General features: G+C 43.3%; 1 protein-coding gene across 1 annotated transcript in view; it reads right to left on the bottom strand.

The window, feature by feature from the left end:
- The window catches only part of ATXN10 (ataxin 10), a 165474-nt gene that overhangs the window by 81751 nt on the left and 56879 nt on the right, over positions 1-26844 (bottom strand). The window contains exons 6-9 of the mRNA XM_040637707.1: positions 24953-25033; positions 17787-17952; positions 9138-9246; positions 7068-7237 (exon numbers count right to left, since the gene is read on the bottom strand). Coding sequence (XP_040493641.1) covers positions 7068-7237; positions 9138-9246; positions 17787-17952; positions 24953-25033 — 526 coding nt within the window. The remainder of the gene's footprint in view (positions 1-7067; positions 7238-9137; positions 9247-17786; positions 17953-24952; positions 25034-26844) is intronic.

Genomic DNA, 26844 nt, shown 5'->3' with positions numbered 1-26844 from the left:
ACCTGTGAAATGCTGCCTACAAACCTCTATTTCAATACACACCCTGGGAGACACTGGCACGAACCAGAGCCACTCAGAACGGAGGCTGAGATCAGACACTTCACATACATGATAACACGTTCTCCTTCCAGCCCCACTGGCAGGTGTCAGAGTCCCCACTTTACACATGCAGGAGCTGAGACTCGGAGAGGTGAAATCACCTGTCCAAGCTCACACAGCTGGTGGTAAAACCACAAGGCAGATCTGGGGTACCTAACCACGAGGTCCCGTCTGGGTTCTCTGTACGATTCGAAGCTTTCCGTATGCGCATCACCCATATCTGTGGATCTGAATGTGACAAACCACGTGAAGACAGAGGGGGCAACGATGGGAGAGCCCACTGCCGGGACGTTTTCCACAGCCTACCTGGAATTCCCCAAGCAGTCAGGCATTGAGGTACGGTACGGAAGATTCCTGTAAAAGGGGAAAAGTATGTACCTGGCAAAGAGTGCAGATTACGCCATTATCAACCAGGAAGACTTAGAAGAGCCGGTTCGTGAAAGATTAATCTCAAGGGAGAAGCGAGGAACCCCTAGTGGAGGGGAAGGGGGAGGACTAGGAACTGGGCTGGCTAAGGTAAAGGAAGTGACGCCCAAATCAACTGAGCATGTTTGCCCATGGGTCACTTTCTATGTGCATATGACACTGGAGCCGTAAGTAACAACACATATACCTGGAAACATGCTGGAACCCACAACCAGTACTGTATTTACATACAGAAACTGAGGGGACAAGTCAAGGATAAAGCAGGGCATTAAGAGTAGTGGGTACAAGTCAGAGAGGAGAGCGTGGGTGGAAAGCCTTTCTGCAGTGATCTCAGAAGGTTCTGTAGAGAAGGGACCTTTTGACCTTGAGTACTGAAGGCCAAGCTAGAGTCACTTGGGTAAAGAACACGGGCTGGGAAGTGCACACAGTGCCAGCGAGCACCGGCCAAGAGTACAGACATTGGTCTTGCGTGAGGACAGAGCGAGCGCCTAAGGCCCACTTTACAGCAGCACAAAGGAAATCCCACCTCAGCCACGCATTCACTTCTCCGCACAGCCATCGATTACCTGGGGAGCTGACGAGTCAGCCAGTATGGGCACAGTACAAACAAGTACTAACCCTCGCTAAGAGCAACAACCGAAATAAAATGATGAGGAAACAGCAATCGATCGTTTAAGCTTCATGATTTTATAGGCAGACACTGCTTGAGAACCAGTCAAACAGAAATCATTAAAAAAAGGGTTTAATAGTTTGCCTGCTCTTGACCCCTCGCATCTAGATGTGAAAACCTGAGGGTACCCATCCCCCTCCCAAAAAAAAAGAGGAAAAAATGACCACATTATGAATATTTAACAATTGTAAATTTAGTTGAAACTTTATTTAAGATTAATGAAAGAAATATACTCAGATCTACGAAGTCTAAATTTTGGATTAAAAACATTCCGTCTAACTCCTTGCCAATATTACACTATAATATAGATGTGGGTAAGTCAAATAAAAATAAGGCAAATTACAATAAGTTAGAGTATATTCAAATACATCGTAAACATAAAAGACTTTCAAAAATAATTATAGAACCCAAAATGTAGAGGAACACTGCTTTTCATTTGTAAAGTTATTTTCTTTTCACTACATGTCTCTGTTTGCAAATACAATAAGGAAATTTTATAGTAAAACATATGCTCCTTGAAGAGCAGGGTCGTGTCTTACTTCCTTTATATTTCCAGAACCTAAAACTGTGCTCAGTACACAGTGGACACTCAACAAGTATTTTAAAAATAAATTCCCACACGAGAAAAGTTTCCTGAATGTCTACCACGTGGGAGGCAAAATTTGGATGTTGGGGATAAAGGGCAAAACATTTTAATGAAAAATATATTGGAGATTTTTCAGGTTCATAAACGAAACCTACCTTTGTAATAGATAATTCCGACCTGGAACTCGGAACTGACCACACACAGCTTACAGTCTTCATATGCTGAACTTTTCTGTACACTACAGACTTATTTTTAAAATGAAGTCACGGCTGTAATACAAGCTTGCTGTGTGCATATGTTAGAACACATGGGCTCAAACGTATGTGTGAATGCTGGGAGTCTTTTCTATCAGGGAGGAGGAGAAGGAAAAGAAGAAACTGAGCAGCATCGACACAAAACTTTTGGCAGAATGGACTGGATAACCCAAACTGTGGACGGCCCAGCTTATTAGTCAATACAATTTCTCGGGGGGGGGGGGCAGGGAATGAAGGTAGACAAACTCGTTCATTTGCCTATCCACTCTGAAAAAAAATACAATCACCTTTTATGGAAAAAAATAGCAACCATGTTTGGTTTTTCCTCTCATGAAGAATTCACTTAAAGCACTTCTGACAATAGCGAAGGAAAGAAGAACAGGGAAGAAAAAAAGCACTCCGTGCATTCCTTAGGCTAACAAAGAGGAAGCCAAAGAATGCTCTCTTCGTGTTTACAGCATTAATACCCATGTGCTTCTTACAATAGAAACCAAAACAGAATCTCCATTTCAGGTCCACAAAGGTTTAAAAGTAAACTAATCAGTACAGATGTAGCAAGGAAATACTGTGTTTTGTCGAGCACAAAACACAAGGTAAGAATAGAAGTCACCAAGTGTGGGGACAGCTCCCTACTACGAGCTGAGAAAGGGGAGTCCAGCTACTCCTTTACAATCCAGGAAACACTACGACTCATCACGTGCACAGACTTAGCAGTTCAAGATCCACGGGAGAACTGGGCAAAGAAATTTCTGAGCAGGTTTTTCATCTGAGGCCAGACACGTCTGACTCCCTTAAATACAGCCCAAAGACACAAACCCAGTAGGGGGGGATCACCCTTCCCATCATGATGGTGCAGTCCAGCCCCGTCCTTGCTTTGAGGGCACTGCTGGCACAGCCTGCCCAGAGGACCACACCGCTCACCTGCTCCACTCTGACAGGCCTACTACGGTGACTGTCTCCCCAGGGCACGCAGCACAGTGGTTTCCATTCAATAAACGCTAGTGGAATGAAATCACAGTCTCTCCGAGCCTTGGTCTTCTCATTTAGAAAATGATGATGGCTTTTCAGCCTTTTCCACAGAGGTGTCCTAAGGCTCTAACCAACTAATGTGGATGAGGAGACCTCTGTAACAGAAAGGGCCACCCAACTGTCAGGGCGCCATCCAGGAGGTGGGCACCACATTCTATACGATCAATGAAGGGACACAGAGAAGCAACACAGAGACCCAGCTGCGCAGACACGGCTTCTGATCAAACCTCAGAGCAACCGGTAGCGCGCAAAGCTCTAGGACAACCAGCCAACCATTTTGGGATCCTAGTTCAGAGGCAAGGATGGTCCCTAGGTGCTCCTAGAGTGGGACCTTCCCAGGAAGAGATATCGGTTTGTCTTCTCCATCAACAGACCCCCCACAGCTGGAAACATGCACATTTGATGAATGGATAAGTCAGAGACAGAGATGTGAGTACCCAGGAGTGCCAGACTCGAACGCAGAGAGGACGGAAGGGGCCTGGCTAGCCTCGTAGACACAGATACGCCAGCCTCCAGCATCTTCAGTGGGAAGTCCATCAGGAAGTCTACTGACTTCTTCCTCCAAACCCCCCGAAAGCCCCTAAATGAGAGGCACTGCAGTCCAGGGGAGACAGCACAGGCCCAGGAGCTCAGTCAGACAGATCTAAATTCTACTCTGGACAATGCAACTCACCCACTTGACGGCCTCTCCTAAATGTGGTTAGCAGAACCTGCTTCCCGGGGCTGATACAAAGATCCAAGCTTTTAATCCATGTAGTCACTATGCACAACCCTGGGACACAGTAAACATGAAACAGGTCATCAGACCCTCCTTCGGGTGAAGGATGAACTAAATCCGGTTAGATACAAAATCCCCCTAACTCAAATTTTTAGTCTTAGAGCAGAGGCAGAGCCAAAATTTCCCTTTGGGCCGAAATTTGGGTAGAAGTGGGACAGTCATCTTGGACAAGACAATGAGAATTAACAGCCTGGTGAAAAAGACCCGCTACATTTTCATCTGTTTCTCTAAAATTGTTACTGAAGTCATCTTTAAAGCACGTGACCTCTATCCTTTGAGGCACCGATGGGCAAGGGCAAGGTCTGTCACACCCAGCTAGAATCAGGATTTGGCGACAAGAATCCAGAAACTTCCAGGACATGCAGAGTAAGATTGTGACGTCGTGGCAGATTCTTTGGCAGGACAAACAAATCCCAGAAGTCACGCTTTCAGGTAAGGCATTTTGTTGGCATAGGTAAGAGAGTAGGAGAAACAGAGGCTTTCTTACACTCAAAGAATGAACTTCATACCTTCGAGAATGTTTGCTCAGAAATCAGCAGTGCTATTAGCAACTGCACACGTGAAAGATCACAGCCCGACTTCCTGCGAGCCCCGGTGACCTCCACACCAGCACTTGGGTTCACTCCATATTTACTCATGGTGCAATCTGAGCCTGACTTTGGGGAGTCATTTCATAAGCCTTTTAAGGGTTCCTACATTTTGTTCCTATAAGAGGCCAATCCAAATTAGCAACAAAAGAATAGTTAAACACAAGAAAAACCACCTCTTTTGTGCTCCTCAAGAAAGGCAGTCTTGGTCATTAAAAAGGCAAAGTGCTTTATTCTCTATCAACTTTCTCTTACAAAAATCGGTCCAGTAATTTTCCAGGGTGGGGAGGGGATCAGTAGTCTTCCACTCATACCTGTTTGAAAACGAGGAGGAGCGGAAATGGTATACACATAAGAGCGAGTTATCTGGCATTTGGATCTGGGACATGCCCTGTAGAAAGCATTCTAACTATCAAATGCTGCACAGCATACCACTCCGCCAAAACTGAGCATCAGAAGATGACCGCTTTATTTTCAATCTTTTCTCTGTTCTTTCGACTAGATAATTTCTATTATCTCCCCGCACACCAACTCTTTACTCTGTCGTTTCTATTAGGTTGTCAAGCTCATTCAGTAAAATTTTTACATTTTATTTAGGACACTGTACTTTTCAGTTCTAGATTTTCCATTTAGTTCTCTTTTTGGTGTCTATTTCTCTGCTGACTTAGGCTATCTTTTCATTCATTTGAAGCATATTTTCCTTAACATCCCTGAGAGCACAGTTACCATTGCTTTAAAATCTTTGTCCGTTAAACCCAACATCTGTGTCATTGTACTCTCCGTTTGATTACCTTTTTTCTCTTGGAGAATGGGTTATATTTTCTTGTGCTTAAAGTAAGTTTGAATTCTATCCTGGACATTGTGAATGCTATGCTGTGGAAACTCTGGATTCTCTTATATTCCTCTAAAGAATGTTGGTATTTTGATTTTAGCGGGCAATTGTCTGGGTTGGAGTTACACTGTCAACTCTGGTGTGGCAGCTCAAAACTCAGTACAATTAGTTTACCCTCAGCTTAGCTGCTTGGATCCTGCCCTACCTGTGTGATTCAGGCATCCACATGGAGGTAGACAGCTGATACACAGCCTTGGGGGCTTGCTTTCTCCTTCCCAGGAGTCCCTCCTTCACTTTCCAATGGCTGGGCTTACTCCAAACTGTCCATTTCTTCTTTAAGACGAAAGGAGGGCAGATTTTCTTTCAGAGTTTTAAGCGTCCTGCACAGCACACACTGTACCACTCCCTTCTCCCCAGGGGCAAATCAATTCCAGAATCTGCCTGTCTGTGTCAAATTTGATTATCTTCACACAGCTGTCTTTTGTCCAGAGTTTATAATTATTATCTGCAGGAGGTTAAGTCCAACAGCAGCTTACAGGACGGCTAACAGAAGCAGAACCCACACAACTTATTTTTCCCTGATTTTGGACTATCCTTCACAATCCTGTGGGTCACAAGTTCAGAAAGGGCTCTATCAGGCAGGCTGTCCCCAATTCACGTGGCATCAGCCATATAACTAGGGAACTAAGGAACTGCGCAACTACCCGAAAACCTGCCAAGATGGTCTCCGGCTCACAGGTCTGCTGCCTTGGCGTCCCCAACACAGCTCTCTCTCTCCTCATGACATCTCACCCTCCAGGGCTTCTCTCCATGCAGACTGAGCAAATCACGGCCCAGTGATCTCAGGGGATCTGCACATCTGACATGGTTAACCGGCTTTGACGAGGCTAGCAGTGGAATCTGCCAGACCAATCAAGGGCTCTATCAGAAACGATACAGGACCACGCCCACCCCATGGGATTATTCAAAGCAGCCACAGAGTTTTAGTCCTCCGGACTGAAGAAAATGGAGAAACAAATGCTAATCCTTGAGGGGACAATGGCGAAGTCACACTGCAGGCGTGTTTTTGCAGCCATCTTGGAAAAACAGAATCTACCACATATATTTGGTATTTGATGAAGCAAAACAAATGCCACCCAAAGAAAAACTCTAGGAAAATACCAGCAGGCTAGCTCGATGGTATGCATGTGGTCCAATTCTCCTGCCATCTTTTTTATCACCTCCTCATGTTATCAATACAGTGACCCCTAAGCTATTCAATATAAAAGAGGTTTCCACTGGCAGTCTATTGAGTTTCCAAAGATTTAATACTTAAATATCGATCAATTTCAAAATAGAAGAAATGCTTACGATGCTATCATCCATAAATGTAGGTCAAGATTCAAGTTTTTTTTTTTTTATTAAGATAATGGTCCATAATGACTATTATTTATTAAATGTCTACCATGTGTTTGAAAATTTCCAGGTACGTCAAATACCTGTTTTTATTGACTGTTCTCTACATGATATAAGAGTATGTTTCAATGCACTGACTTAGGACAAGCATTGACAATTTATGAGGAAGGAGACTGGCTCAAACGCACTAAGGACAAATACAAGACAACATTACAATAACACAAACCCTGATATAAACAGACATGACCTAGGACGCGTATCCTTGGGAATATGTGCACATACATATTCTTTCAAGCGACCTTCTAAACATTCAAACTTCCATTCCAAGACGTGTATATATTCTAAGTTCTAAATATCATATTCTAAAGGAAACCATATATATATATGAAACATGCCAAGAAATAATCTTACCTTGTCTTGGTTGTCTTTATTCTTGTAACACAGATTTCCAATCAGACGAATGAGATGAGACTTAAACCCCTCGGCCATATTTGAGATGTCACCCTCTGCTCTTATGCGGCCACTGCTACTGAAGATGTTTGCAGTGTCATTGCCAGCTACGTGAATCAGTCGTAAAAGATCTATAACGAAAACAGTAAACTTTATTTTCCATAAGAAAATTTTTAGTATTTTGTACTAACTTTCCATATACGAATCGAACTTATATTAATGGACTAAAAGAAAGTAAAGGTAGAGTACCTTTAATGATTAAAAAACTCTTCTTTTGCTTGAAATTTTTTCATGACATTGGTTTTGGGGAGAGAAGCCATAATGATTATCCCAACTTGGACTTTCTATTTATCCACAAAGTTAGCTAAAAATTTTCTGCCATCTTTCTTTCTTTTTTTTGGAAAGATTTATTTATTTATTTGAGAGAGAGAGCGTGTATGCACATGCATGTGCGTGAATGAGGGGAGGGGCAAAGGGGAAGCAGACTTCGCACTGAGTCATGGAGCCCGACACTCAAGCCCCCAACTGGGAGATTATGACCTGAGCCAAAACCAAGAGCTGGACACCTAACTAACTGGGCCACCCAGGCACCTTCTGCAATCTTTCTTATTAGAGATTTCCAATCCCAAATTCCTTATGAAGAAACTCAGGTGACAACTACAGTCAGCTACATCTAAAATACAATACCTATTCTGTAATGAGCCGTATGACAGAAACCAAGAAGTAGGTTGTTTTTTTTTCTCACTGTCCAGATAATCGGAAGGTAACATGTACTCTCCATAAATCTATTCTGGCTACATTCAAAAGAAGTAACGTTATTATGTCCTATGAAATGCCTCTAGACAGCATATGAAAATAGATTCTCTTCTAGAAGCTGTACTTAAGTGTTTCCACATTATCTCATTTAATACCCTCAATGAACCTATTAAAGGCAAGTATCGGGGCACCTGGGTGGCTCAAGCTGGTGAAGCGTCTACCTTCAGCTCAGGTCATGATCCCAGGGTCCTGGATCGAGTCCCCCATCGGGCTCCCTGCTCAGCGGGGAGCCTGCTTCTCCCTCTGCCTGCCACTCCCCCTGCTTGTGCCTTCTCTTTCCCTCTCTCTGACAAATAAATAAATAAATTCTTAAAAAAAAAAAAAAAGCAAGTATCGCTTTCTCAGTTTTATAATGAAGAATCAAGCTCAGGAAGTCAGTAATTCGGCAGAGTTGGGATGACAACCCATGTCTGCCCTGGCTCCAAACACACGTTCTTCTAAAGGGATTCTGTTTCCCAGGTTTGCGGTGTTTTATTTTAATTACCACTAAAAGCACTGCACTCAAAATCAAACACTCACATGAGATTTTAAAGATCTTCTCTAGCTCGCTGCTGACTCAACTACCCACCTCAATACACATTCATCTTTCTCAGCCTATGCAACTCCATAATGAGTATAATCCTCTTTTAAAGGGAAAAAGAGCGAGCAGGGAGTAACAGCACCACAAGCATGGCTAACCACAAGGAACGGTTCAACCTGAATTAGTCTGCTGACAGCTTTTTAGCAAAGATGGTTCCAAACAATGGATAAGAATCGAATACATAATCACTACGGGTGAGGCGCTATTCTTTGTGCCCCTTAAAATTGGAGAAAATATACTAACAAATGTGGAAAACAAATCTAAAACTCACCATCATCATCACTGAAACTACCCCTATCACCCAACCGCCATCATCACAAACCTCCTACCACATCCCCACAACACTACCAAGGAAACACCCACGACGTACACCGTGCACGACAGGCAGGGGTATTCTCGTCTACCGGTCAGGCACCCTGAGTGAGACAGCAGGTACAGGGCGGAAGCCAGAGCTGCTACCAAACACAGTGATTCTTCCCAAGAAAAAAAAATATTCAAGAAATATTCAAAAAAAAAAATCTCAAAAATATACCAACACAATGAAAATTAAGGATCTGTGTTTGGACTTACGTTTCGGTGAGACAAGCCAAAGATTCCTTAATTACAAATAATAGCGTGTGGGATACTTCACTCACCGATCACTCTTTCCAACAAGCCAGGAAAAACCTGCAGATAGCTGAGCAGATCAGTATTAGCAGTCATTTCACACAAGACATCAAGAAGCCGAATTGTGGCCAACGCCTCCTAGAAAAAGAAAACATGACTTTTAAGTCACGCTAAATGATTCGCAACTGTTATAAATAATGTAAGAGAACGGAGTACGACAAAAAATATTAAAGAGTTGGTGCCAGTAAAGACAGCATCCAAAGAGAGAAAACAAAACGACCAAGGACGAAACAGAAGTATTAAATGTGTACGTGAACAATCATTTTCACTAACAGCAACATCTGCCATCAAGAACGCGAGATTATGTGTCATTATGTGTCTTCTTGGAGTGAAGAGTCAGAAAAGTTCTTATTCAAGCAAAAATACCTTCCAAAAGTGGAATAAATGTTCAAAATTACTAGCTACGTACATGACATTTATGCAAATACTTTCTTTTTAAAGCATTCCCAGCAAGCAAGTTCTACTTTAAAGATACAACTATCCCATGAAATACATTAATTTCTTGTCCACAGGAATCCTGTAAAATGCTGTGGTTAAAAGAACTCTGGCTGCAAGAACGTGCATTATTTCTGGGTAAATATAAACCTTTATGCAGTATCTTCCAAGGTTGGAAAAGATAACATTATTGGAAAATGTCAGTTCACATAACCACTCAATAACTGATTATATCAAGTAGACCAAATGAATAAGAAACTACCAGCTACCAACTATATGGTATTAGGTAATCTGAATAAAAAGGTAAAATCCAATTTTGTACAGATTTTGACCCTAATTTTTAAAGAGCACATTATCTGGCAAAATGTGGTAGATGCTATAAATTTAGGTCATAAAGACAACATTCTTCAAGAGAAAAATAAACGACTTCCTTTGGTTAATTCTCAACATGTACTTACTGTTCTCCGGTTGGGAGATTTAAAGGTAATATTCTAATCCACCATTCTGAAATCTCAAAAGAAACCACAAGAAACAACATACATTTTTTAAAAAAGATTTATTTATTTGTTTGTTTAGAGGGAGAGAGAGAGGCAGAGGGAGAGGGAAAATCCCAAGCAGACTCTGCATTGAGCGTGGAGCCCGACACAGGGCTCGATCCCATGACCCAGAAGTCATGACTTGCACCAAAATCAAGAGTTGGACGCTCAACTGACTGACAACACACATTTTTAATGCCTTGTATCTTTAATTTTACTCTGGCTTTCACTTGCTCGTTAACCAGTTAGGGGAAATATTGGATGAGAAGGTTGAAATCAGAGCCACATTCAAGAGACTCCGGAGCAAACCCGTGGGTGTCGGGCAGCGTCAGCACCCCCTTCTGTGAACGCGCAGTTGCCCAGACTGTCATCTGCAGATGCCATGCCCCCTTCGAGAAGTGGCTGACTGGGTTAGATCTGGGGGTGATCCTGGATACCTTGTCATGCCAGACAGCAAGCAAGGCTGTGACAGACGATCAGGACCATGTCAGAAGGAACAGAAGCACCCCGAGGAGGCTCCCACTGGCCAGCGACGGCACATCAGAAAACTAGGAAGAATTACAGCTAAAACGGACTGAAAATAAATCAAGTGGTTCCAGGGGGCGCCTGGATGGCTAGGTCAGTTAAGTGTCCGACTCTTGGTTTTGGCTCCAGTCATGATCTCAGGGTCCTGGGATTGAGCCCCCCATGTCAGGCTCTATGCTCAGCGGAGAGTCTGCTTCCTCCCTTGCTCTCGCTCTTTCTCTAAAATAAGTATATAAATGTTAAAAAAAAAAAAAAAAGAAATCAGGTGGTTTTAAAACGATGACATCACAACAGTGATGAAATCAAAACAATTCACTGCTGATGCCACAAAACCAACTCATTACTCTGAAGTAAATGTACTTCAAAGTACTTCGAAGATTGCTAATCAAAATGTACCTTGTATAACCTAACAGTTGATTAGGAGAAGTTTCTAAATGAAAGGAGTCAAAATACCACCATCTTGCAACCCCCAAAGAATGAATGGTAACAATCCTTTACAACTGCTAACATCACAAAAGAGACAACCAAACACCATGTGCCTCTCAATGAAAGCACACATCACCAACAATAAAACATTACTGGGAAAAAAAAGACACAAAAACCTAACCCAAATCTGAACAGATCTCTGGAATTATCAGTCACAGGAATGCAAGGAAAAGAGGAAGAGTTTATCTCCACCGTGGAGATAAACTCAAAATCCAAACTGTAGAAAACTCTATAGTAAAATGACTCAATTTCTTCAATAAAGAACTAGCAAAAGAAAAAAGGAGGAAGGAAAGAAAAGAAGAGGGTCATGGAAGGGGAACATATACATTAATGGATATTTGAGACACAACAACGGATTCCAACGTATGGCCTTTGTATCCTGATTCGAAGAAATAAACTTGAACAAAATTATTAGATCATGGGGAAAAATCTGAGTACTGTTTACTTGACATCATAATTACACTGCTAATTTTTTAGTTGTGCTAACTGTAGTTGACTTGGGTGTGACTCCTCATCTGTTAAAGTTACGTATAAAATAATGCATCGGTGAGACACTGGAATTTTGCTTCAATCCAGGGCTGCTGCCACAAGATCGGGTTGGGATCATGGATAAAACAAGAGCGGTAATGAACTGAGAGCTGCTGACATGGGTGACGGGGTTTCAGGATGCTTTTTTCGCACAGTCTGTTTGAAATGTTCCATGATAAGAAGATAAGAATAAAATTAGAGGGTTGGAAGAGATCATCTAGATGTTTCCTTCCAGCTCCCAAATTCTGTGATGTTAACTGAAATAAACCCAAAAGAAAATGAATCTAGCTCTACCTAACAAACCCCCAATTTTAATTATTAGAATCCTTTTATTAATACTTTGTTTCTAAGGAGCATCTGGAAACCAATAACGAAAAAAAAGCCAGGAAAATGATTCTCTTAAAAATGAAGAGGAATATTCGAGATGCCCTTCTAGTATTCGTAAGCATTACACAACTACAGTCATTAAATCAGGCGCTTGGGGAAAACAGACACAGACACATCAAAGGAATGAGCCTCTGCAGTGGGCAGAAGGGGGGAAAGAGGGGTCTCCTGTCCAGATCACCTGTCTGGGCTAACTTCACTCTTCAGTGTCTTTGAACTATTTCACAATATTCTAAAAGTTGTAGAAAAGTGATAATAGTGCAAATGAGTCTTGTCCACAGAAATGTAGATTACTTGGGTCTGGCTGGAATGCAAGTAATTACTGCCTTGTGCACAGACCAGTGTTTGCATCTATGGGTCAGATCACTCCAGCATTCCTTCATCACGTATAAACACGCGGCTCTCTGAATTCTTTGATAGCTGTTATATCTCACTGGTTCTCTCTGTAAAATGTCAGAAACAGAAATGGATCCAAACATATACAAGAATGTAATATACAACAAAGGCAGCATTAAAAGTAGTGGAAAGGATGAGATCATTCACTAAATGGTATCGACCCAACAATTAACAGCTAACGTTTAGGGAGTGCTAACTATGAATCGATCAGGAGAGTAAATGCTTATATCAAAATACCATTCATCTTCCAGGCAGAGAAACTGGGGCACAGAGGATAAGTAACTTTCCCAAGATCACACAGCAGTAATAGAGGAAATCAGGATTCAAGCCCAAGTGGTCCTTTACCAAAGATTACAGAATCGTGGATCATCAAAAGACATAAATAATTCATTTGATCTATACTTCCCTCCTTGCTCAAAAATAAATTCAGTTAAAAATGTGCACCAAGGGGCGCCTGGGTGGCTCAGTCGTTAAGCGTCTGCCTTCGGCTCAGGGAGTCATCCCAGAGTCCTGGGATCAAGCCCCACATCAGGCTCCTCCACTAGGAGCCTGCTTCTTCCTCTCCCGCTCTCCCCTGCTTGTGTTCCCTCTCTCGCTGGCTGTCTCTGTCAAATAAATAAATAAAATCTTAAAAAAAAAATGTGCACCAAGTACTGAAAGAACGAGGATACATAAGTGCATATTTCCACAATCTAAGTGGTGATGGTTTTACTAAATATGTAAAAAACTTCAGAAACCATAAGGATAGTTAGGTAAGCCCAACTAGATTAAAAACAAAAATATAAACTTCAAAATGGCTAAGAATACCATAAATAAATTCAAACAAAAAATTAACTACGGGGGGAAAAGTTTCCTGTATATATGACAAAAACATTAATCTTCTGAAAATGCTCATGTATAAATGTATTTTAAAAGGTAACCTAATATGAAAAACAAATTAATATGCTGGACACTGAAAACAGGTACAGAGAAATGGGAATTAAATCAGATCAGTGAAAGGCTATAAACTCATCTACTCCCCTGCTCTTTTGGTGTGGCCTTTAAAAGTATTTCTAAACATTTTAAATAAACAGACTCTTTGACTCAGCAATTCAACGTCCAGGAATTTACAATTCCAGATTTACCTGTCCAAAACTGCAGAGATACCCATGCTACCTACAGCATTATCGGTAAAGGTTTAAGGAAAACCCTGGAAGCAACTCAAGTGTACACTGATGGAGAACAAAGGAGAAAATTCCATCTCCTCTGTCTGGTGGGATTCTGCTCGACTGTGAGGAAGAAGGAGATGAAGGCACATATGTGTTAAAATGGAAAGATGTACGAGACACTTCAGGCTAGGTGATAAAAGAAGTTGAAGATTAAAAAAAGTAGTATTATAAAAGAAGAAGAAGCAGCAGCAGCAGAAGCAGCAGCAGCAGCGGTGAACAAAAAACAGGTGTGCACATATAAAAAACCCTGAGAGGGAAGAAAAAAGTATATGCTGATATGTCCGTAGAAAACAGACAGTGGCTGGGCGGGGAAGGAGGACTTTTTTTTCACGTGGACTTCAGTGTGAATTTTTTTTATTTAATAAGCAAATATTATTTGCACAATACAAATATTTAATCCCTTATCAGTCTGTGGAATGAAAGATTACCCTTTCTTATTCCACAAATATTTATTAAATATCTACTATATTAACAGATATTACAACGTAAGTTGGGGAATGCAAGGAATAAAACAGAATGAAAAACCCACCCCCTGAGGATGATTCTCATAATAGATGAATAGGAGAAAATACAAAACTAAAAAGAATTTATGTAACTTCCAGAGGACAGCCCAGACTCCCTACAAGCGACAAGACCAAGCGAGATAAAGCTGAACTGAACCCTACGTCCTGCAGGATAAGCTGCACATCAGCACTGACAAAAACGTTCTCAGAAACTGGGAACAAGTACACAAAAAATACCAAAGACAGAAACACGTATGTTAATGTGAGAACCTGAGACCGTTTCTATTAAGGAAGACATGAAAAAAAGCCTCAGGATTTTAAAGCCAAACAATCACATAAGCATACAGTAGATGATCCCAAGACGACGATCTTCACTCCAATTTTTCGGTCACAGCATTAGGAGACCCCTACTGGGAATCTTGTCCTAAGACTATCACAACTGGGTAAACGAGGTTTGCTGGTCTGCTGGCTGCGGGGAGAGGGAAAAGGAGGCAGGAGCACAGAGCCCTTATCTGCAGCCTTTGCTGATTTCCACGGCAGAAACACTTCCACCATGGCCGATTTCGAGCTACCGAGAGTTCCACAGCCAGCTCACAGATTTCTAAATATTTAACAATCGACTCTCAGAAGTCTGTATAGGCCGGCTTCAGTATACCACTGGGTACATGGTATATTTAAATATTGGGTTTATAGGTCACCTTAAAAACTACTGCGGCTTTTTAAAAAAACATCTAACTTAAAAGAGAACACATACACCCTGATATGCACAAGTCATGACTGTATAAATCAATGATTTTTTTTAAGATTTTTTTATTCACTTGAGAGACAGAGCAAATGAGAGTGACAGCACGAGCGGGGGGGGGGGGGACGCTACACCAAACAGGGACCCCAACGCGGGGCTCGATCCCAGGACCCTGGGACGACGACTCGAGCCCAAGGCAGACGCTTAACTGACTAAGCCACCCAGGCGCATAATCGATGATCTTTTAAAAAGTGAACTGTCTATAAATTTCTCTCTCTCAATATGTAGTAATTACTCCCATTTTAGAGAAAAAAACTGCTTGAAAGAAAAATATAAATTTTCCTCAATACAAAAAGTTCCAACAGGTAATTTCTTACTACAATGCTGAAGTCATCTATACTATAAACACCAGTGCCTCGAAAAAGCTTAAAGCTGTGGTTTAACAAGTACTAAGTTTTACTTCCTTTTCTGTCTCCCAGAGGATTGATTTTTACAACTTTTTTGAAGCACAGCTCACTGCTCCTCCTGCTGGAAACAGAGGCAAATCTATCTCCAGAAAGGAAAGGCACCAGTGAGCCAAGACTTGCCCTCTCCAATCACAGAAATGAGAACTGAGATACCAGAGACCAACGTGGTCTGTAGGACACGGCACAGACCATCCCCTAGCACAGTAACTGGGAAAAAGGTACAGTCACAAAGAAGGATGAGGGGGTTAAGAGATTCATGGCGTCACACACACAGGATCCAGGAAACATGAATGGATCCAGACATAGTGGATGGTCTCGTGGAAGGGCAGCCCCTCCCAGCCGCTCTCCACCCATCACTCCCATCGGCACAGAAACGTTTACGTCGGTGTTAATGCAACAAAACACGTCCATCTTGAGTGCACCCCATACAGAGATTTATCAATGTACACGCTATGTATCACATCTCTCTTGCCCAAACGTACCCTCATATCCCCCACCGTTAGATCTACCCCTTCACCTCCAGCCCCAGGGGACATCTGATCTGCTTTGTTCCTATCAGTAAATTTCGCCTTCTAGAGAATTTCAGAGATGGAATGGTAAGATACACTCTCTAGTCCGGCCACTTTCGGGCAGTATGTCGGGATTCATCTCTCCTGTCGTTATCACAAACCCATTCCTTTCCAGTGCTGAGCTGTAGTCCGGAGAAAGAACCACTCTAACTTTAAGACAGAAGGGAAGGAAGATGGGACAGACAAAAATAAAGAGAATTTCTCAAGTGTGAAGGATGTATCAATGCTTCCATCCCCTTAGTAAAGACCAGAATAATCCAGGGCGGCCTCGAGGAAAATAAAACAAAAAAATGACTTGAAGAAGCTAGCCAGGATGGTGTACGATTGGGCATCTCCTACAATGACAGAGACAAACGTTCCGGAAGGCAATTTAGAAACCTATACCATAAGCTTTAAAACTGCATATACCCCGGGGCACCTCAGTCAGTTCAGTGTCTGACTCTTGATTTTGGCTCAGGTCATGACCTCACGGTCCTGAGATCGAGCATCAGGCTCCGCACTCAGCGGGGAGTCTGCCTAAGATTCTCTCTTCCTCTCCATCTGCTCCTTCCCCATCTCAAGTATGCGTGCTCACTCTCTCAAATACACAAATCTTGGGGTGCCTGGGTGGCGCAGTCGTTAAGCGTCTGCCTTCGGCTCAGGGCGTGATCCCAGAGTTCTGGGATCGAGCCCCACATCAGGCTCCTCCGCTGGGAGCCTGCTTCTTCCTCTCCCACTCCCCCTGCTTGTGTTCCCTCTCTCGCTGGCTGTCTCTGTCAAATAAAGAAATAAAAAAAATCTTAAAAAAAAAAAAATACACAAATCTTAAAAAAAAACAAAACCCCCCCATGAAACTGCATGTACCCTTACACCCAGCAATTCCACTCCTGGGTTAACAGCAGGGAAAGGTACAAAGACGGAACTGCAAAGACATATACTGCCACACTAACTACAGAAAACAGAAAACAGAACAACTGGAATGGCCAACTAACAGCTGGACAAATGAACTACGGCAAATTCTTCACTTCTAATGCCACACTGACTTTTTAGAAGACACTGACAGTGTATATTGTTCATTCCTTCTGCAGATGTGAAGTGCCTGCTGTGTGTGGAGTACTATGAACGTAACAGTCAAAACTTCTACCTTCACAAAACTTACATTCAGGAGAAAAAAAAGGGAAGCTTACAAACAGCACAGCATGATTTCCATTTTAATACACAGACGTTTGTGTATTAAATGCACACATATATTTGATGTTCTTTGCCTAGAACATATGTTAATTAGATTTTGTTTTCAAGTCATTAACTCTGGATAGTAGGAGTAAGAGCACTGTTTTCCTTTGTCATAGTCTCTTAATTGTTCTAAAACAAGGATACTGTCCTCGTCCGTCCTGACTGCTTAACAGAATGCCACAGACCGCGGTGGCTTAGAAACAACACACTGATTTCTCACAGTTGCAGAGGCAGGAAGCCCACAATCAGAAGGGCTGGGTTCTGATGAAGGCCATCTTCCAGGCTGCAGATGGCCAACCTCTCACTGTGTCCTCATGCGGTGGACGGGGCAAGGGATCCTTGCAGGGTCTCTTTATAAGGGCACTAATCCCATTCCTGGGGGCTCTACCCTCAAGACCTACTCACCTCCCACAGGCCCAGCCTCCTAGGACCATTAGTTTGGCTGTCAGGTTTGCAACATATGGATTTGGAGGGAAAGGATAACAAATATTCAGTCCATAGCAGTCCATACATTACTTACACAATATTTTTTAAAGCTTTTACAAAAGAATTCTCGGAGGGGACCTATCTGGATTAGAAAATCTCCCTGCTCTCTTCCATCCAAGATTATGGAATCTGTCCTCTTACCTCATCGTCTGCATGCTGCTCAGAGGTTAATTTTAGCACCATCTTGCACTGATCCACAAAAGTGCTTGCGATCAGCTCGGCATGGCTCAGAAACACGGGGATGTCATCCTTGGTCAGTGGCTCATCCCCCACTAATTTCGCAATTATGAGGTCCAACAATGTAACTCTGTAAAACGTACAAGAGTTTTACGTGAATATGTAATACTGAAATTGTACAATTGCTAAAAATATTGAGAGAAAGCATTTTAAGAGAATATTTTTATTTCTTAATTTCTTACTTTGTTTATAATGTCTACCTAGGGAAAATATTTTGTGTGAATAAAATGACTCTTCATCAATTACCTTTTTTTAAAAAATCTTGATTTCTTTGATGTGACCTGACTACAGAAACCAGCACCTTTTCTATATGCATTCCTGTGAGCCCGTAATTCGACATTTCAGAAACGCTGTCAGATTAGGTTTTATAACACACCCACAACGACAACAACGGCGAGGTTCAGTGGGCCAATAATGCTTATTCACAGCTCATTACTGGGCTAATGAACGTTCTACACACACGATCTCTGAGAGGCAGCTACTGTCTCTGGCCTGCAAATGGGGAAAATACACTTACAGTAGGCACGGAGCATTTCTTACCAAACCGACAAAACAAAAAAAGAAATTGCTCACTGCTGCAAGTTTCAAGTATGAAATAAAACTATACCAAACTCTTCCTGTATTTTCTGCCGAATGATGGGAAAGGTCATCGGTCTGGAAAAATCACACACAAACCTTACTGGTTTTCAAAACTCCTAAAAGCCTCCAATTTCTTACAGCAATCATTAATCCAAAATAAAACAAATAATCCCCTCGATTGAGCACAAAAGAACAACAAATAGTTCAGCATTAGGATATTTTTGTTTTCCTTTATTCACACAGAAGCTTTAAAAATGAATGGGGTCCTCTCAGGCCATAAAGCCAGGCTTTCCAGTTTTCCCAGGCAGGACAACTTTCCGGGAATGCTAGGGAGGAGGCCACCTAAGGAACCCAAATGTCTGCTCTAAAAATACGCCTTTTAAATTGGGATAGTGTGGCAATGATTGCTAGGTATGAGAAGTCGTGAGCTCTGGTTTTAGGGAATTCAGCACCTTAAGGACTATTATTCCAAACAGGGCAAAGAAAAGGACAAAGAGATCGTGAAGCAGTTGCGTGAGGTCCGAGACAGAAAGGGTAGGCCCAGCGAGGTACCCAGCAGCAGCAGGAAGACCCTGGGGTCCCAGGGGACACTCTGAGCGAGACCTGGAAGCTGGAGCTGACAGATACGGTTGGCACAGAAACTGCCTTCTCTAGAAGCTCAGCAGAGGCCACCCACCCCTCGGACTTCTACCCACTCAGGAGATGCCCCTCTCCACTCTACTGTGTGATTATTAAAGGGACAGCCAAGCAGAGGAGAAGTAAGTGATTTTAAGGGGAAAATTTAAAAAATGAATGTTCAAAATATGAAAATACAAAGCAAGTTTAAATATCACCTGAGGGTAAATTAGACTTCATTAAATGATCCTACTTCTACTGTGTTATCTGTCAATAAAAACTTCTAGTGGTTCCCATTATTACGGAGTGGGTCCAACAATTTGGGGCCATCCCAACCCGAGCGCCCACCAGACTCCCCAAACTTCCTCTATTTCGAGCCACCATCAAAAACCATCCTTCTTGTCAAGTACAGGCATCACATGTGGGACACACAACTCCAGTAGGAAATTGTTTTCAAAATCATTTATTTTAATGGCACATTACATTCGCTGCCTCCATTTCCAAGCCAGAAACCGTATGTGTGTTGAAATGTCCTGCAGAATCCGGGAAAATGGGACATGATGTGGAATGTCTTCCTTCTTCCAGCTGTGGGGGAACCGCACTAAATGTTTCCTTGAAAATGTAACAGAATACAAGCGCTATTCACTCACTGATTTATTCACTCACAAGTGAACGATGAAAAAACAAGAGACCTAGTTAAAGAGGTCAGGGACTAGCTGTCTACAGTCACACATTGGTGTGGAAGTCCTGCGTCCTTAAACCCCGCGATCCTCACTCGGGGCTGCCTCAGGCTACCAGACACACCCCTCAATTCAGACTTGAGCTTCTAGGATTTTCTCTCTCAACCACTGGCTGTCATTTGCAATCTTTCTGATTCACTTCTGATTAAACACATACACAGTCTGTCCTCAAAATGAGGATTTGTTTCATAAAAAAAATAGCAATATATATACACGTGAAGAATTTTAAGGGAAAATTCCATAGCAAAATTTTTATTTGAAAGTTACGCATGCTTAAATTAATGCAGGCTACAATTTTAATAGCCACCCCTGCACTGTCCTGAAATGGGTTAAGTTTGTTATGAGAGGACTGGAGTGAGGGGCAAAGGAGGACAGGGGACTTGTGAGTGAGCGAGTTTTATGAGCAGGGCATGAAATAATATTCTCTAATTCTAGAAATAAAATGTAATTCAAATTTCAGGACTGACAGCTCCAACGAACCATGAACTTACATTTGGACTCCTCCACATACACAATTTGTTGAATGGTGTGCCCACAAAGGCCAAACCTTTCATTCACCTGAGCAACCGAGACACAGGCACAAAGCTGTGGCTGAATTAATCTCACTAGTCCTTTAACAAGTTACAGAGATAAGAAATTCTTGTGTTGTGGGGAAGATCGCTGATTTTGGCATTCAACAGACTGCGTTCAAACACTCCCCCAGCTACCTCTGTCACCCGGACCTACGAAACCGCAGATCCCAATGGGGCAGACAGCAAGAACAACACCGACTTCCCCGGGTCTCTGGAGGAGGAAACGAAACGGCTGGAGGAAAAGCCAAGGTAGCAGAGCAGCAGGACTAAGTGGTGGTAACAGCGTGGTAACGGGTAGCGGGGGTACTAGTAGCAGAAGCAGAGGCAGAACTAGCAATGCATTTACCAAGTGATAATCACGTGCCAGGCACCGAGCACTTCCCCATGGATTTCAATCAGTTACGGCAACTTCGTGGGGCGGCTACTGTCCCCGTCCTCACTCTACAGATGAACCGGAGTTCTGCAAGTGCGGGTAACTCACCCACAGCCGTGAGCCACGGAACACCTCTACTGTTCACTGCTCTGCTACACAGATTACAGGCCTGAGAACCACCCAAGCGTTTTCCGAGAGCAGCTATTTTAATCTAATAATACTGCGATTCACTGGGAAGGAGGACCAGAAAATCACAGAAATGCAGGCTCTCATTTCTGCTGAGTCAACCATGTGAACTGATTCTGACTCCATATCCCAAACTTGTCATCCATTAGTCGATGAGTGGTGACTTTCCAAGCACTTTCCCTCCGGAGCCACGCACACCGTCACCGTGATGCCCCAGGGACCGCCAATAGGCACTCAGTGAACACACTACCTGTTAGACTGACTGACCCTCAAACGTCTTTAAATCTGGCAGCCCCTAACCCAACTGGACACTCTAACTCAGCGGGGGGGTGGGGGGTGGGGGGGGCAGCACAGCCCAGGCATTCCTCAGGTGATTCTCATGTGTGTTCCCAAAAGCCACCCAGGTGTCTCCACAGGCGTCTCTCTAGTGAAGTTCCTCATCTGAACCACAGAACACAGAGAATGTTCTCGGTTCTCACAAACAAGGCACACAGCACCATTCCAGATGCGTAGGAAAGAGGTTAATTCATTACATATCCCTGTTGAGAAAACTCTAATCTTTTCAATCTTATTAATCTGAAACGATAACTATGAAGATAGAATTACCCAATATTGCCTGAAAAGAAGTCAACAGGGAAACTCAAGACCCTACTTGACCGCAGACTGAGTGCCCTGCCAAGGCCCCTTTCCCCTCCTCCCTACGCGCCCCCCACACACACCAGCACACACACCATCAGTACTGACGCCGTCAGGCTCCAGCCAACCATTCGAATAGCACGAAAAGCTCACACAAGCTCTGACAAGGGCCTAAAAGCATGAGTGTACAGCTGACCCTTGACCACCACAGGGGTCAGGGCACTGACCCCCCACCAGTAAAAATCCACGTTTATCACTTTGACTCCCAAAACTTAACTACTAATAGCCAACTATTGACCGGAAGCCTTACCAATAACACAAGTTGATTAACATGTAATTCATATGTTGTATGTATCATATACCGTGTTCTTACAAAAACTGAGCTAGAGAAGAAGAAAATGATATTAAGAAAATCGTAAGGAAGAAGAGTGCCTGCGTGGCTCAGTCGGTTAAACGTTCCACTCTTGGTTTCAGGTCATCATCTTGGGGCCATGAGATCGAGCCCGAGGTTGGGCTCTGTGCTCAGTGCAGAGTCTGCTCGAGGTTCTCTCCCTCTTTCTCTGCCCCTCCCCCTGCTCATGCATGCACGTGCTCTAAAATAAAACAAGTAAAATCTTAAAAAAGAGAAAATCAGGGGCGCCTGAGTGACGCAGTCGTTAAGCGTCTGCCTTCGGCTCAGGGTGTGATCCCGGCGTTCTGGGATCGAGCCCCACATCAGGCTCCTCCACTAAGAGCCTGCTTCTTCCTCTCCCACTCCCCATGCTTGTGTTCCCTCTCTCACTGGCTGTCTCTATCTCTGTCAAATAAATAAATAAAATCTTAAAAAAAAAAAAAAAAAGAAAATCAGAAGGAAGAGAAAACACATTTACAGGACTGTACGTATTTAAAAAATCTGCACGTAAGTGACCTGTGCAGTTCACACCGCGTTGCTCAACGGTCAGCTGTACATTCACCAGAAGGAGAGGCCATGGCCAGGATGCTCCAGGCAGAGAAAGGACATCCGCAAAAGCATGAAATTACAGGGAAGGCCTCAACTGACAGAAGTTCTGTGTCGCCCTAACATGGTGACCAGAGCAGGGGAAGGGGCTGGAGACGAAGCTGCGTGATGCAGGGCCTCGCATGCCACACCGCGGGATTTCACTCTGTCCTGTAACAGCAATCTGTGCCAACAGCAGGGCACGCTCCTCGCTGGCAGGGCAGCAGGTCCCAGAGGAGAGGGGAAACACACACATCAGAACAATGAGACTGGCGACTGTGTTCCTGGCAGCCTGACGCATGAGAGCTGAAAGGGAGAAGCAACCTAAGCGTCCACCGCCAGGTGAGCGGATAAACCCGACGTGGCCCACCCGCACCACGTAACAGGATTCAGCCTTGAAAAGAAAGGACATTCTGACACGTGCCATGACATGGATGAGCCTGGAAGACATTATGCTCAGTGAAGTAAGCCAGTCACAAAAGGACAAGGACTGCACGATTCCACTTACACAAGTCACTTAGGAGAGTCATCGAAATCACAGAGACAGAGAGTGGGACGGTGGCTGCCGAGGCCACGGCAGGGGAATGAGCGTACACACTGCTTAATGAGTCCAGTTTCAGTTCTGCAAGATGAGGAAGTTCTGCAGACGGGCCACACGACAGCGTGAATGTGCCCAACACTATCAAACCGCACGCTTTCACAGGATGGAAACGGTGCATTTGTGTTATGTGTACATGACTCACGATGTTTAGAAATGGGCACAACCAAGGCTAGTCAAAGATGACGTTAAGGGCAAAGCAGAGCTGCGACGAGGGTGAGCTCAGGGGACATGAGGAGCACCCACGGCAAGGCCGCTGCCCGTGAAGCAGCCAGCAGAAGGGGCCTTGAGGGCTCTGAGGTTCCCACGTCGGCAGACGGCATCGCAGGAGTCAGCGCACTGACTGGACAGACCTTTTCACGAGAAAGAAAATTCCCGTGCTTCCTCACGCTTTCACCTAGACAGCTTCCTGTGGCACCCTGACGTGCCAAGCACTGTGTGGGCAACATGGCCACCCCGGAAGAGGAAGACGGAGCCCGCGCCCTCGCAGGGCCCACGGCCCGACGGCAGCACGCAGGGGCGCCACGTGACACGACGTATGACAACTGACGCGAGGAAACGAAAGCACTTCTCGGGAAGAAAAGTCGAGAGGGGCCGTGGCACGTGAGCAGACGCTGCATGACGAGGAGCAGCGGCTACAACGTCTTCGTAAGTAAAAACGGAAAATGGTTAGTCTGGCATCTTCATCTGGTTACATAATAGAGCAGTTTAAAAACAGATCCTTCGACAGGAATATGGAAAATAGAAAACTGAATATTAAAAACACGATCCAGCCGTGCATCATTCTCCCTGTGCTCAGGTATTCCTCACTGCAAAGCAACTTCCTGACGGACAGCCCTGTTCTTCACGTCACTATTTTAGGTCAAGAAACTACAAATAATTCTTTTTCTGCAACAGAAATATGCAGATGGGGGGGGCACTGGATTTACAAACGTGGCATTTAAACTGACTTTAAAAGCACGAACGTTCCTTTTCGTTAAAGCTATTAAAGAAGAAACCCCACTTAACGAGACTACAAAGGGGTGTAAAAGCTTAATTGTTAGAAGCCGCAGAGATAGTAAGAATTTCAAAACCACAGCAATTATAAAAATTGTGACTACAATCAAAAGATTAACATTTTTTAAAGTTTTTGATCATTAGATCTGTGATTTCGAAGTTTTATTTTTCCTAAGGCAACATTTCCAATAAGGCTCGGGAACACACATGCTATGGGAGCCATCCAGGGCGCTGTGAATCATGTCATTCCATCCTCTAATCTTACAGGCCGAGAAACTGAATCCCAACACGGTAAAAGGCCTGGCTGCGGTCACAGAAAGAATTACCATCACAAGGAGGCAGGGAGCCATGGTCTCCGTGCTCCGAGGACACTGCTCTTCCCACTACAATAACAGGGAGATCACGGACGGTACCCAGTCTTTGTCTGAAATACCTATGGGAAACTACACACATGAGTGGGGTATGTCCCAAATCATTACACCAGTGATGTGAACCCAGAAGCACATTTCGAAGACGCAACTGCAATCAAAGGACAAGCATCCCATTTTGTTCTAAACGTTTCTGAGTTTGCCTTTACTGAAGAGCGGCGCCAACCTGGATCGTGTAGCCCCACGTAAATCACCGCCTGTTGTGGCTAAGCTGTAATGTTAACCAACCAATTTAAAACCATTACTGACACAGAAACATGTATTTAGAGATTTTGTGCCAACTAAGAAACCACATAGTTTCTCAGTCATGTGTACAGGATACTCTGTATGGAATGCTAAATACTCAAAACCACACTGGGTTTTGGGGTTACCTTTCTTGATTGCTCATTTTGGCATACATCACTTTCACCAATTCCGGGCTTTTCAGAAAGTGGTCTGTAATAATCAAGAACCTAAGAAAAAAGCAGGAGAAAGTGTGGTTACCAGAAACATAGTAAAATGGACATGGCCTTATCACTTTATGGGCATTTTACACATAAAAGTACTTCTTTTTATCGAACTTCTGATTTGCTGTAATCTTAAAATGTTTTAAGAGGTTCATATACCATTTTGCCATTAGTGGTGAAAAGAAAATAAAAGCCCTCAAAATAGGCTTCTCCAATTTTACTTTGGAAAAATTTATTGAAATGATTCAAATTTATTCAACTACAGGTCTTACCTAAGTTCCATTTTAACTGTAAAGTGAAATTTAGCTACACGTTCAGGTATAAACAGAAACCATATTAAACTGTTTTACTCAGAAGGTTAAGTGCTGAAATTAACTGGAGGAACAGACATGTCACACGTTTTATTTAAACATACTCCACGAACCCAGTAATGCACACTGGCTTGATTACCTCGTCTGTAAGAGCTCTCAAGTTACCGAGAAAACATCCTCATTGTCAAGCCATGCACTCATCTCAACTCAGAGATCAACTTAGGGAAACCCCGAGGCAAAGATTATAAGCATATTTCTTTAAAGTACCACTGTGACAACTAAAAAGACCGAACAGTATTATTAATTAATTCTGAATCATATGGGCCAGAGGGCATCTTAAGCATGTGCAGGCTTAGGAACCAAAGAATACACTGTTCGTAACCAAGGTTACAGCAGTCAGAGTGACTGTAAAGCATTAAATATATTTATGAACACAGTTTATCTAACCACTTAACAAAAAATATAATGGAAGTATGTGTTTCGGTATGAACACCAAAAGAAGCATGTTTATACCACCACAATGCAGTGTCACTATCCAAACACGCGTTCTAGTCCCTCCACAGCCCTCAAAATAACTGATCAGCAGTTTGATATAAGGTATTTCCAGTAATAATGGATATAATCAAAGTTCTCAAACAATTTTCTTACCAGTTTAGGTATGTCATTAAACTGCAACAAGAGAAATTCACACATTTTAAGCCAAATACATAAAAGTGACCCTAAAGCCCATTCAGGATTCAGCTGTCTGGGGCTCAAAACATTGTCCCAGAAGAACATTCATTCAAAAACGCAATGCTCCGGGGCACCTGGGTGGCTCAGTCGGTTGAGCATCGGACTCTTGATTTCCGCTCAGGTCATGATCTCAGGGTCCTGAGATCAAGCCCCATGTCAGGCTCCGCATTGGGCGTGGAGCCTGCTTAAGATTCTCTCTCTCTGCCCCTCCCCCACCCCATGCTCACTCTCTCTGTGTCTCTCAAAAAAACCAAATAAATAAATAATAATAATAAATAAAAAGTATTAAAAAAAAAACCCCACAATATTCCAAAACTGTGCTAGGAGCTAGGTTACAATCCATATTCCAAAATGCTAACAGAGGAGAAAAGCCCACACATACACAGAGAATTAGACAAAAATGTGTTAGGGGCAACACACACACACTTTGCGGAACAGAGAAGTAACAAAGCTGATCTAACCAGAGGGTCAGGGCAGGACGTTCAGGAGGCTGGAGCAGGTGTTCTGTGAGTCCCTCACTGAAGGGGAACATGGAAAAACAGGACGGCAGCACGCGCAGGGAACTACACCCAGGAGAATACGATGATCGTTTAAAGGAGGATTCAGGACCGAAAGCTTCCATCTTGGAACACTACTGGCCCTCAGCTGTGGGCCCTCCTGTCCCTCAGCCAAGGTTCTGTCATGACCATGCCCTCCTTCACGACGCCAGCCAGTGTCCTCTTTCTTTCTTTTTGATCAATTTTGATTGATCTTCTTAAAGAACCAGTGTTGCCT

Source organism: Ursus maritimus, unplaced genomic scaffold, assembly GCF_017311325.1.
Source record: "Ursus maritimus isolate PB19 unplaced genomic scaffold, ASM1731132v1 scaffold_21, whole genome shotgun sequence".
NCBI lineage: Eukaryota > Metazoa > Chordata > Mammalia > Carnivora > Ursidae > Ursus > Ursus maritimus.
Note: the sequence above shows the minus strand (reverse complement) of the source record. Positions and strands in the feature narration are given on the sequence as shown.